Below are 11,761 nucleotides of genomic sequence, written 5' to 3'. Positions count from 1 at the left end.
CAACAAAGAGTGCTTTTATTTTTGCTTTTGTCCCTTTGTTTTAAACGAGTTTAACAATAAATGTATCTACAATTAGAGAGGCGCTTCCAGGGAGACACTGGTCATTAGGGAGACATTTCACTGTCTCCCTAATGCTTTAAAGGCATATGTATCATTTGCTTTTCAAGTGCTCTGTTCCTCTTCCCGAATGTAGAATGGTCGAAACCTTACCTGTTCAACTTTCAGCTCAGTGGATACGACACATAGTCGGTGGGCTATGAGGGTCCCAGTGCACCCCCCCCCCCCAGAACCCACCCCACTGATATTTTCTTAATCCTTGGCATGTCCCCAATAGCAAAAAAAAATGTTAACAGTGAAAATTTAGGGATGCACTCTCACAGGAGGCCACTTATTGGAACCGCCTCTGATTAAGCTTACATGCATTTTCTTAGCAAAAGGGTTGGAAGGGGACGAAACAAAACACCATAACCTGAGCAGACCTTGACCGATCTTAATCAAACCCAGCACAATTATTCTACATGAATACAATCCAAAAGAAAAGGCAACTTTTAAAGGGGAAAAACAATACACTTGTTTTCCAAACAAAAACTTGAGAAAATGTTGATGCATTGAGTTGAAATTCGGTCTGTTTGTTTGTGATATAAAGCACAAGTCTGTTGATTGTTGAGAGTATAGCCCGAACAATCGAGTATGTTCACCGCGAAAAATTGTGATACGGGACACAAAATATTTGATATTCGACGCGAACCATTGAAGAATGAATTTAACATGATTTAAGGAAATACAGTGTACTAATTGGGAAAAATTCAATTTGAATCAGAGTCACTTTTTTATGGAACAAAAATAAAGCATTCTTTGTGGAGACGATCACTCACGAAATACACATTGCACTGATTTGAAATTGCGTCCCATTATTGACTGTGATATATATACACGACACAATAAGTTTGAAATTCGACAGAAACCGTTTCAGAAAATAATTAATACAACAAAAACAAAACTACAGTGTGCAAGGGCACTCCCGTAAGGTTTACCAACATCATTTCTTCCAAAAGAGGGCGCGCTACACAAATAACGGTCACCACCGTAAAGACTTCTTCTGTCAACGTGGATCACGATCTGCCCAAATTAAGTGAACAAAAATAAAACACACTTTGTGGAGAGGATAACTCAAGAACAACACAGTGCACTGAATTGAAATTTGGTTCAATAATAGTTTGGGATATAGGACACAAATGGTTTGAAAATCGATGGGAACCATTAGAGAATAAATTTAATATGATTTAAAGAAAATACAGTTTATTAACGTTCAATCCTAATTCAAGTCACTTTTAATTGAACAAATATTTATAGCGCTTTGTGGAGACAATAACTCAAGTAAAACACATTGCACTGAATTGAAACTTCGTCCAATAATTGTTCTGAATATAGTACTCAAATAGTTCGAAAATCGACGGGAACCATTGAAGAATAAATTTAATATGTACTAATCGCGAAAAGTTCAATTCGAATTCGAATCACTGTTTTTATGGAAAAAAAGATAAAGCTTAAAGCATCTTTGTGGAGACGATAACTCACGAAAAACACAATGCACTGATTTGAATTTGCGTAGCATAATTGATTGTGATATACGAAACAATACATTTGAAATTCGAGAAAAACCGTTAAAGAAAAGAGTACAACACAGTGCCACACCCGGGGGGGGGGGCGGCCTGGGGGGGGGGGGCTTGATCCCCCCCCCCCGCCCTCCACAAGAGGTTGTCATCTTTCTTTCTTTCTTTCTTTTTTTTCTTTTTTTATTTAGTATTCTTGAGTTTTCGTGCTTTACAATAACTTTGTTTACATCGCGTTGGCTTCATTTCGGATGGCATATTTTTTTGCGCTTAGCATGCAACATAGTTTTGTTATAATTATACTATTTTAATTATTGAAACAAATTGTTCGATATTCATCAGAATTGTGTTATATATTACGACCAATAACGAGATGAAATTTCAATTTGATACGTCAGGTATTTGAGTTATCGTCCGGAAACCATTAGCCCTCTGAGACTGCTCTTTTCAGACAAGCAGTTTTGACAACTGATTTCCATTTTTACGCTTTTCAGCTACCAGATTTTACTTCGGCGGCCGAAACTCGACATTTGCTTTTAGGGTAGCAGAAAAGAAGAAATTGAATGCTTTAAGCTTATGATAAGCAACTGCTAGTTTTTTTTTTATGTATTCGGCCCATTGACTTTTCCTCCCTCGCTCATCCATCATAGCGCCCTCTTTGTACATCAGCAATTGACAAGAGGTTCTCCAAATTATGGTTTCATTCTCCAGCTGCATCTTCAAAACAGGTTTCGAAATAATTTAGAAGCATTCAATTTTGAATTTCCATAACAAGCGGACGTAAATTAAACTTTCGATTCATATTATTGTGTATTACGTGACTGATGTTTCCCAAATAGAGCACCAGGCAAGGGTCCATTTAAGTCGATTGTCTCATCTCCTTGATCCTATACCGATACGAAACCGAGGTTTAAAAACCCTTGGTGGTCATGTACATCACCTAGACTTCAAGGATTGATTTCGTGTTCTTAGCATGTGTAAACAGACGGCACCAGACTGATAAATAATGAGTTGAAGGAATATTTTACACGATCATCGAGGTTGTTATTTCACTCATCAAGACAAATTCTGAAAATAATTGAAATACTCTAACTAAGGTCGTGTTCCGCGTTTCAGCAGTATACCTACCTGTACTAAGATATTATAAGGAAACGCTCTCAATGGATCACTGATGTGCAGCTGCAGTGCAAGGTAGGTTTTGGAAAGATTCCCATATAAAATCTGGCCATCACTAATTTTTCCTTCATCAGTGACCTAGGCCTACATCATGTATCAATTTACTGAGAAAACACTTCGAAATTTTCAGACCAGTCTCATACGGTTTGTGCACAGGGTGACTAGTGATGGCCAGATATGGGAATCTTCCCCTGCTTGGCTTAGGAGTCCAGCGGTTTGGGGCCGTATCTACCTGACCTATTGAGGCAAAATGAGGAATGTCCCCCAAAACCTTGTTAAACTTGTTTGAGCAATCGACGCCTGAACTGGCTGAACTTCTGAAGTCGGATATTGGCGATCGTGTAGTGTAGGGCCCTGTTCCTAAGGGAACAAAATCCACTTAAAAATTATTGGACCTACCAAACTAGTTGGGGACATTCTCAATAAACAGGTATGTCATAGATAGAGGGCAGGTTTTGATTTTTTGAGGGAAATTTGGGGGTAAAATGACAATGACAGCGCGCGACAACACGCGACCCAAAGATAAAGATGGCGATCACCGCGCGATGTACTGTGAGCACGCACGGCGCGCTGAATCGCAAGGCACAAACTGTGCAGGAAAATCGTGATTCCTACCCCAAGATTCTGTTCAAAATTGCAAAACAATTGTCATTAGAATTGAGAAAAGTCTGCGGCAAGATTTCCATATACGAAGTTCACTCAACACCCTGTGTACAAACCCTATGAGATTGGACTGAAAATATTAAGTGTTTTCTAAGAAAATGCTTGTATTTTCTCACTGCTCAAATTGACTTTGATGACATGTGGGGGCTTGTTAGTCAATACAGAGGAAAATTAGTGAACTTCGCATATTGGTAATCTTGCCACATCTGCTTTTGATTGTTAAGGTGATTTTTGAGCAATAAAAAATATATTTGACTCTAATTTAATCAAAACGAAACAGGGGCCCTACACCTTACGATCGCCAAAATTGGAAATGTTTCTCAGTCCCAGATTCATGTCTTATCATACATGTACTGTATGTTTAGAAAGCCATTCCAAGCATTTTCATGCAGCATTAATTTCTGAAGGTTCATTTTTGCATTGACTGACCTTCATCTAGCCCCATAAATGTGGCCAATTTAGTATTTACTAGTCCAGTAAATGAAAAGAATGTTGCAACCTGACGCTACTTCAGTGGTTTTGTACAAAGTCTATGGAGAGTCAAGAAAATTTTCTAAGTATTTCCTTACAAAATTGGAAATGTTCCTCAGTCCCAGATTCATGTCTTATCATCATTTTTGCAATGAATGACCTTTATTTGGATGATATATGAAGAAAAAAGCAGTGTCAGGTTGCAAAATTCTTTCCAATATTATTTCCATTTTTTCCCTAAGAAGATGATGGAGTTAACTCAAAGAAGACGAAATATTCTGCAATTTGATGTAGGATTGGATTTAAAACAATAATGGATATTCAGCCGGATAAAGCCAACTAGATTGTACAGCGCCCGGAGAGAATGTTGCAACCTGACGCCATTTTTTCTTCATATATCATCCGTGTTGGCCCCACCTGTTTTCAGGGCATCAAGTTTGCGAGGTTTGACCTTGTAGCGGCGCACATGCGCATATTCATAACACACAACCAGTTGATTTCTTGTGTGTGCGGTACGTGTTCCACCGCCAGCCCAACAAATTTGGAAACCGAAGGCTATGTCAGTGTTTTTCTCTCGCTTGAAATAAATCTTACACTCTCGAAAACCATTACATCGAGGATATCATCTCAATAAAGGTCAGTCATTGCAAAAATGTTGAAAAGACATGAATCTGAGACTGAGAAACATGTCAAATTTTGACTGAAAAAAAGAAAGAAAAGAGATAGGCCGGCTAATACCAACCAGAGAACTTTTATCCCAAACAACTGGAAGATTTTACTAAACTGAAGCCATGGGAACTAATGCAGTTTTTAATGGTCACACATCATCACACTCGTAGAACATATTGATCTGGTGAGCTTAGTCCCATTTAAGACTTAAATGGGACAGTACTCCTTCTGTGTACTGGGCTCCACTGCAACCCCAGAAAAACAAACATGAAAAAAAATTTGTACACATTGTTTCTACAACTTAGCAGCTTGTATACTAATATTGGATATCATCACGTTGATGAGATGTTCTTAACTTATACAAGTATGTAAATCTTCAATCACAGAAACACCTTGATGCTTGAGTGACTGTCATCAAGATGGTTCATTCCCACATTGAGGATTCTGTGATCCGACGTCACAGCAGTACCCCGGTGCAGTCTACTATGCATACTGAGAACAGTGCCGAGATTGAAGTCTGTGGCACAGACGAGTGCCAAAACGTAAGCTGAAATATTCAATATTATTATTTATATCAGGCTTCCAGCGGTAAAAGTAAATCAGCGTATTGTATGCTTTCATAAAAAGTACCCAGATGACTGCAATATTATATCAGTAAAAGTACCCGGTTGACTGCAATAATACTATTATTGCAGTCATCCAGGCATTTTCACTGGTTCCCGCACGATCATGAGCATAGAAAGTCACAGTTGTCAACCACTCAACAGAGCGTAGCGCGCGCGTACCATCGAACACGGAACACGCTGCGCGCATGCAGCGCGCAGAAGGCCAGGTATACGCGCACTGTTGTCAACAATTACAGTGGCAGCTTCAAATAGTTTGACGAAAAAGATGAAATGAAGACAGTGTTTTCAGTTGTATTTCTTGCAGATAAAGTCAGCCTGATGTAAATAATAATAATAATAATATTGGATGGCTTGTTTTTCTCCAGAGGATACAAGAATATATTGCACTCGGCTATGACAATATTTCGACTCGTGCAATATTGTCATAGCTCGTGCAATATATTCTTGTATCCATCTCAAAGCCATCCAATACTATGTAATTAATGCACAGAAGGTGAAATTACAGTTTGACTTGTTACTGATCATAACATTGTACTGTATTTGTCTAAACAAAAAACAAATATATATGCTCTGTCAAAGTTTGAACTATGAATGCTTTCTAAGTGAGTGAAGGTATATGACACTTTGCAAGTTCTCACTCAAAATTGACTGTGGTAGATATTATTGGACTATATTATATTTCTACACTAGCCTTGTAGAGCAAACATCATTTGATCCATCCTACCATCCTACCAACACGTACAGTCCCAGGCACTAGAAAGATCTTTATCAGCCATTTTCAAATTATTGTGCGCAAAACTTACATTTTCCAGTGGCAAATGTGTCATCTCATCTGTGCCATTTTGTACAGTTATTGCCAGTTTTCCGATTATTTTGCATATATTTGCAAAATGGTTAAAGTTGCCTATAAGATGTCCAAATATGGCAAGACAGCACTCTGCTTAAGCCTTTGTTTGAAAAGATTTGGAAAGATTTTAGCAAAAATGGTAAGGAATTTAGGGGAAAGCGTTTTTCTGTACAAACATGTTTTTGTTCCAAATGTTTCCCCGCAGCTTGTTAAGGAGTTTAACACTGAGACGGCACGCTACCACGATCTGGTCCTGGCGCTCGGGGGCTCCAGCGATTCCGAGTACCTACGAGATGAACTCAAGAAGACGAGACACAATGCATCGGAGCTGGCTAGACGCAGCAAACAAATGCTCATACCTCACCTCAAAGCGTGAGTAACACTCACCCGGGTCCTAGCTGCTGAGCACGAAATCTGCTAAGCACAAAAAATATCTGCTTAGCAGTAATAGGTTACCGGCCAAAATGCCACCTGCTGTTCATTGCTGGCGGCTGCTTCTCTGCAGATTTTTTTGCCTAAAGGGAATATACAATATTTGCAAACATCCAGGCATGCAACTCTTCCTCGGATCAGCTGATTTCCTCATTTTTGACTTCTCGTGAATGCCATTACAATTGAAAAACACTGTACAAAGTCCTGTGTGGCTTGGAACTTCCTTGTTTTTTTTTCTAAATTCCCAGTTGCATGCCTAAAACATCAAAAAACAAAACTTACATATTATTATGAAATACCTTAATGGACTGTTAGTGAATGACAGTGTAAAGCATCCTGTAAAATCATGGAACCAGGTGTGCTGTCATTTTCAAGTAAAGTGATATTTTTGCAGCAATTTCCAATGCTGGTCAGCCGACCAGCGTTGGGAAAAAAGTGGCTGTTTTCATATACTGCACCCAGTTTACCATTTTTAGTTAGTCTGGATTTTGTTTGCAATTGATTACACACCTACGAACGGGTACAAGCCAGCTAGACTGATTCCCTGACCTTACCATTCCCCGACGTCTATAAATTGCTCCCTTTCATCTAACGTGGGGTCAGGGAACCAGTTTAAAGGAACACGATTGTTTTCCTTGTTTTTTATCCAGCATCTACTAATACAAAACTTCAACAAGTCACTGTAACAATATTTGCTATAAAATACTAACCTCCCAAATCCATCCATTTCTGAAAATTACAGCAAAATCAAATGTTGTATATTCCCTTCAACACATAAATTTGCTAAGACCTAATTTCAGCTAAGCTGAAAAAATCAACAGAAAATCAGTGGTGAGTCAGGCACTAGACATATTATGTAACATTTTGCTCGTAACCTTTTCAGTTAATAAAAAGCCGGTTTAACAATTGAGTGCTCTCCTTTTCTTTTCCATTTTCCCCCAGCTTTTTCCACTATTTGCTAAATTAACACGAATTGCTTTTACATGAAAGATTTGCATCACCTTATGACTTTGCAGGGATTTTGATTTCAAGTCTGAGCGTGGGGACTATGAACGACTGTGGAACATGTTTGTGTCGTGTGCTGAGCTGTATGAGAGTCACCTGCGCAAGTCGTTAGAGCTTGAGAGGGCATTCCCCATCCACGCTGGTAGGTATGACTGGGCTGGCAAATAAGGGAGAGTGCTACTTCAACCCACCCAAACTAACTCCTGGCCCATCCCAACCCACCCACCTCTTCCCAACCTGACCCACCCTACCCCTTACCTCCTCTTTTTCTACCCCATCCAACCCCAACCCCACCCCGAACCCCATCCCATCCCTAAATTAAAAAGCAACAACGTTTCTTCATTTATTGAGTATCATTTGGCTGGAAAAGCACACAAAAGTCTTTTAACGTATTTCCATTGGGCCACGTGATTTAGGATTGGAAAGAAATATAGCTTTAGTAGTGGGAGGAAAAACTTCCTGCTTAATATATTCCAGGGAAAACCCATACAACAGGGACTGAAAACCCAATCCACAAATCAATTGGGAAGGATTTGAACTGGGGTTACAGTGCTGTAAGGCTATAGATAAGCACTGCTACACAGAGTCTACTGGGTGATTATTGCCCCATCATGTATGATTCTGTTATGAGTGAATGTGATTGATTTTGTACTTCCTGCAGGCCCCCACGTTCTGATCAACACGGGCGTGATGGAACCAGTCGGGGTGGACAACATTCCAGTCAACGTGGAGAACCTTGAAGTGCCGTCTGTAGATCGTATGGTGCTGGAGAGAGAAGACTTGAAGAATCAAGAAAGGTGAGAGAGAGAGACCAGAAGGTTAAGGAGGGGGGGGGGGGGGGGGGTTGGAATGGGTGGAGGGTAGCAAAGGGGCAAGAAAGGAATGTATGATGGTGGCAGTACCACAAACTTAACTTGGGGGGGGTATTTGGAATCTGGGAAAGTAACACAGTGCAATCTACCTTCATACAGTTGGATCGTAGTTCGAGCACAAATCACATGTATAGTGTACTAAACTTTGCTTTTAGTGTGTAGGCAAAAGTTCACTGGTTTGAGGAAGTGATCCTTAACAAAATTTGCCCTTGGCTGTAACAAAAAGTATTAGAGGTACCAATGTATGAGAATGTGTTTTTCGTCTGTTCTCACCAAAACCCCAGAGATATCCTGGAGCTGAGGAATCTAATCTCTGAGATGCAGCGGCGCGTAGACATCAAACCATGGATGATAGAGCCCTTACTGGACTACAAGCTGGACTATGAGAAGTCTCAATCCTCGCTAAGCGATATTGCATCGTCTAACGGAACGGTGAGTACACACCCTGAGGAAGTCTTCAACACAGCTGCTAAATCTCTCACGGCAGATTTAGTGGCTGGGACTGGCCAGCATATTATTCGCCAATTGACCTGTGATGTTGGGTTCAATCTGATTTAAATGTCCACACACACCAGTAGCGCACCTCATTCCATGTTACATGACGCATACATACATAGAAGTAGGCCAATCACAGGATGGGTAAATTAGCATAGTCAAAGTGCATAGCAGCCAGTAAGATTTCAGAATCACAGAATCACTGAGAGTGCTACCTTGCATCACACGTGTGAAATGATGTAGGCCAGTTCATACTTGACAGGAATTTCAGTGCAAAGCGAATTTGTTAGGGTAACAGCGGACATCACATTTACCATGAAACTTCAATTGTTGAAGTTGGGAAAGTGGCTTTGCTTTTGCGTGACATATGAACCGACCTTAACTCTGAGATGGCCTTAGAGATGTAGTCAAGTCCTTCAAGTCAGTCACAAGTCAATCACAGGTCGTCAAGTGTTTAGTCTAGCCAAAAGCTTTTCCAGTGAATCATGACAAAGGCATTCCATCCCCTGTTTACTCAACCGCGTCCCCAGTGCTTACTTTATTTCCAACACGGTTTCCAATAGTAAACCCTGGATAGGAAACTTTCTTCCTGTATCCTGATTGGATACCGCAATTGGCTAGTAATGGATTTTTATCGTGTACTTGGTGCTATTATTCACAACGTGCAGTACGTGTTTTCGCGATCATTCGTCCATGCCTTCTCGAAAATACTAATTTCCTTTCCAATTTGCTCATATTAATATGAAATATGATACTGCATGTTGTCTCGATAAGATCGTAACAGTTTGATTTCAAAAATCGTGTTTTCGTAACTCACACCGTGCTCGCGCTGCTACGAATTGACTCTGATTTTACCCCAGACACCGCATACAAAAACAAACGCTAATGTGTAACGCATATCCAGGCACCAGACTATTCCTCATTTGCATACGTGTTCAAAAATCTTGCACATGCAAATGATCCAATACCAGGGTGAGAGAGCAGGTAGTGGTGGGCGCGTACTGCTCGACACCCTGGGGACGAGGTTGCTGTTTACTTTGACCTGAATTGTGATTTGACTTGTGACTTTCTTGCAATGGATTGGACTGCAAATGTGGACGTAACAAAACAGTGCGTAATTTATACAGTGGGTTGGATTGACTTCATAAATCTTTGCATGCAAGGTGTGCAACGTTTTGCGATGATCACAACCCAGAAGCCCCCAAGTATATTTGACACCTCCATGATAAGCATTCAAAATATTCCAGGTTGTTTTTAAATCCTCGTGGATATACATGGTTAGAAATTGGATTAAATGAGATTGACTTGTGATGAGGACTTCCAACTTTGCTGTGAGATATTTCCTGATAGTTCTGCGATTTTCCAATATACCTTTTGAACAATGCCTAACATAAGACTTCCATATTTCTGTTGCCGTAGGAGACGACCTATGACCCCCACCAGCGTCGCAAGTGTATTTGCCTGGTATCCATCGCCCTGCTTTCACTGGTTGCCTTCACCGTTGTGCTGGTGGTCTGCCTGGTCAAGTTTGACACAAATAAGTAAGGTACTTAGCTGCCCTGATCGCAATGTATCAAGTGACAGGCGATCTGCGCAATGTCTCTTTGATGGCAACACTTTCTGAGTTCCCATTAGAAATCCTGGTTAAAAAAAAATGCAGCATTTGTACACGTCCCGTGAAGCATTCCCAGAACTGTGTGCCAGTATAATAATTATCGTACTATTTTCCCAAAGGAATCGTATTATATTTTTTAAAATTACATCAAAAAAGGGAAGGGACTGGGCGAAGTGGGATGGCGGGCAGGGCCGAGAAGTACGATATGGCCTTAACAATGTGTTAATGCACTGAACATTTTGAGTACTCAGCAGTATTTAAAAATACAGCATTTCATATATTTTTTTGGTGTATATAAATGAATTTTTTTGCAATGTTACAACTCCAGGTAACAGTATTTATTGACGCCTAAACTTGTGTCACTGAATAAAGAACCAACTCAAGTTCTTTCCCCGTTGTATTTTGACAAAGACAATACGTGCAATGATTAAACAGTGAAAAACTACATTGGCTTTTTTTCTTTTTTGCATTGGCTGATGTATAATTTAGGCTGGGTTCCAAAACATAATTATCCACAGTTCATTAAATGAACTAAATTGAACTGAATGGACGTTCTGAAAACACGGAGATCTGTCAACACATTGTATTGCCAAATTATGCCATCTTGTGGACCATTTGGGTTTTTCCCTAATAATTGATTGGTGCAGATGAAATCCTTACTGGATGACACATTTTAACTCATTTCATTTTGTTTTTTAGTCGACCAGCAAGTTCGATTTGCTCCAGTCATTCGTATTTTTTTCTTGAATTAATTGAGGATGGCACACCACGGTATAATGATAGATGTCTTTAGGAAAAGGTACTATTTTTGAATTTGGGCAATTCCACGGAAAATAGACATGGTTGAAAATTTGATAATTTATTAAATCTTCAGAACTACAAGCATCACAACCTAAAATGTGGTATCAAATAAAAGGGGCAAACAAGACCTTTCATTTGAGTGGTGTACCAGTGATGAGGTAAAAAATGGTTAAATGTATGTTTTTGTAAATGATTTTGGGGCTAAAATTAAAAATTTTAGGTAGTCATTTTGGCATCTTGTTTTCACGTGTAAAATGCTAAACGAGAATATCATGATCAAGTATGTTTCTTATCACGTACATGTAGGTGTAGTTTAGTTCAGTAACATCCGTAACATTTTAATAACAAAAACATGATGTATCCACTGCATCACAGTATCTTGTTTTCAAAATGTCGTTGGTGTTTTTATAGAGTGAACCTATATCTACCACAACATTGTAATTTCATGAAATTCTTGCAAGGAACTTCAAAGACTG

The 11,761-nt window shown here is 39.6% G+C and overlaps 1 protein-coding gene across 1 annotated transcript; it reads left to right on the top strand.

Moving 5' to 3' along the window:
• The first annotated feature begins 2,589 nt into the window (after positions 1–2,589).
• Positions 2,590–11,543, top strand: LOC119746067 (regulator of G-protein signaling 9-binding protein-like). Its single transcript, XM_038222848.1, has 7 exons — positions 2,590–2,804; positions 4,979–5,134; positions 6,271–6,437; positions 7,514–7,644; positions 8,164–8,299; positions 8,659–8,806; positions 10,289–11,543. Exons 2-7 carry the CDS (start codon positions 5,012–5,014, stop codon positions 10,412–10,414), a joined length of 831 nt encoding a protein of 276 aa, XP_038078776.1. The 5' UTR covers positions 2,590–2,804; positions 4,979–5,011; the 3' UTR covers positions 10,415–11,543.
• Positions 11,544–11,761: the final 218 nt, after the last annotated feature.

This window comes from Patiria miniata, unplaced genomic scaffold (assembly GCF_015706575.1).
Source record: "Patiria miniata isolate m_02_andy unplaced genomic scaffold, ASM1570657v1 HiC_scaffold_7, whole genome shotgun sequence".
Lineage (NCBI taxonomy): Eukaryota > Metazoa > Echinodermata > Asteroidea > Valvatida > Asterinidae > Patiria > Patiria miniata.
This window is presented reverse-complemented; position numbering and strand designations above follow the sequence as displayed.

Bases quoted from the DNA above. Each gene is read 5' to 3' on its own strand.
- LOC119746067 (XM_038222848.1), top strand. From the start codon at position 5,012: ATGGTTCATTCCCACATTGAGGATTCTGTGATCCGACGTCACAGCAGT. The intron at 5,135-6,270 runs GTAAGCTGAAAT...GTTTCCCCGCAG, and splicing joins GCACAGACGAGTGCCAAAAC to CTTGTTAAGGAGTTTAACAC. The intron at 6,438-7,513 runs GTGAGTAACACT...ATGACTTTGCAG, and splicing joins CTCATACCTCACCTCAAAGC to GGATTTTGATTTCAAGTCTG.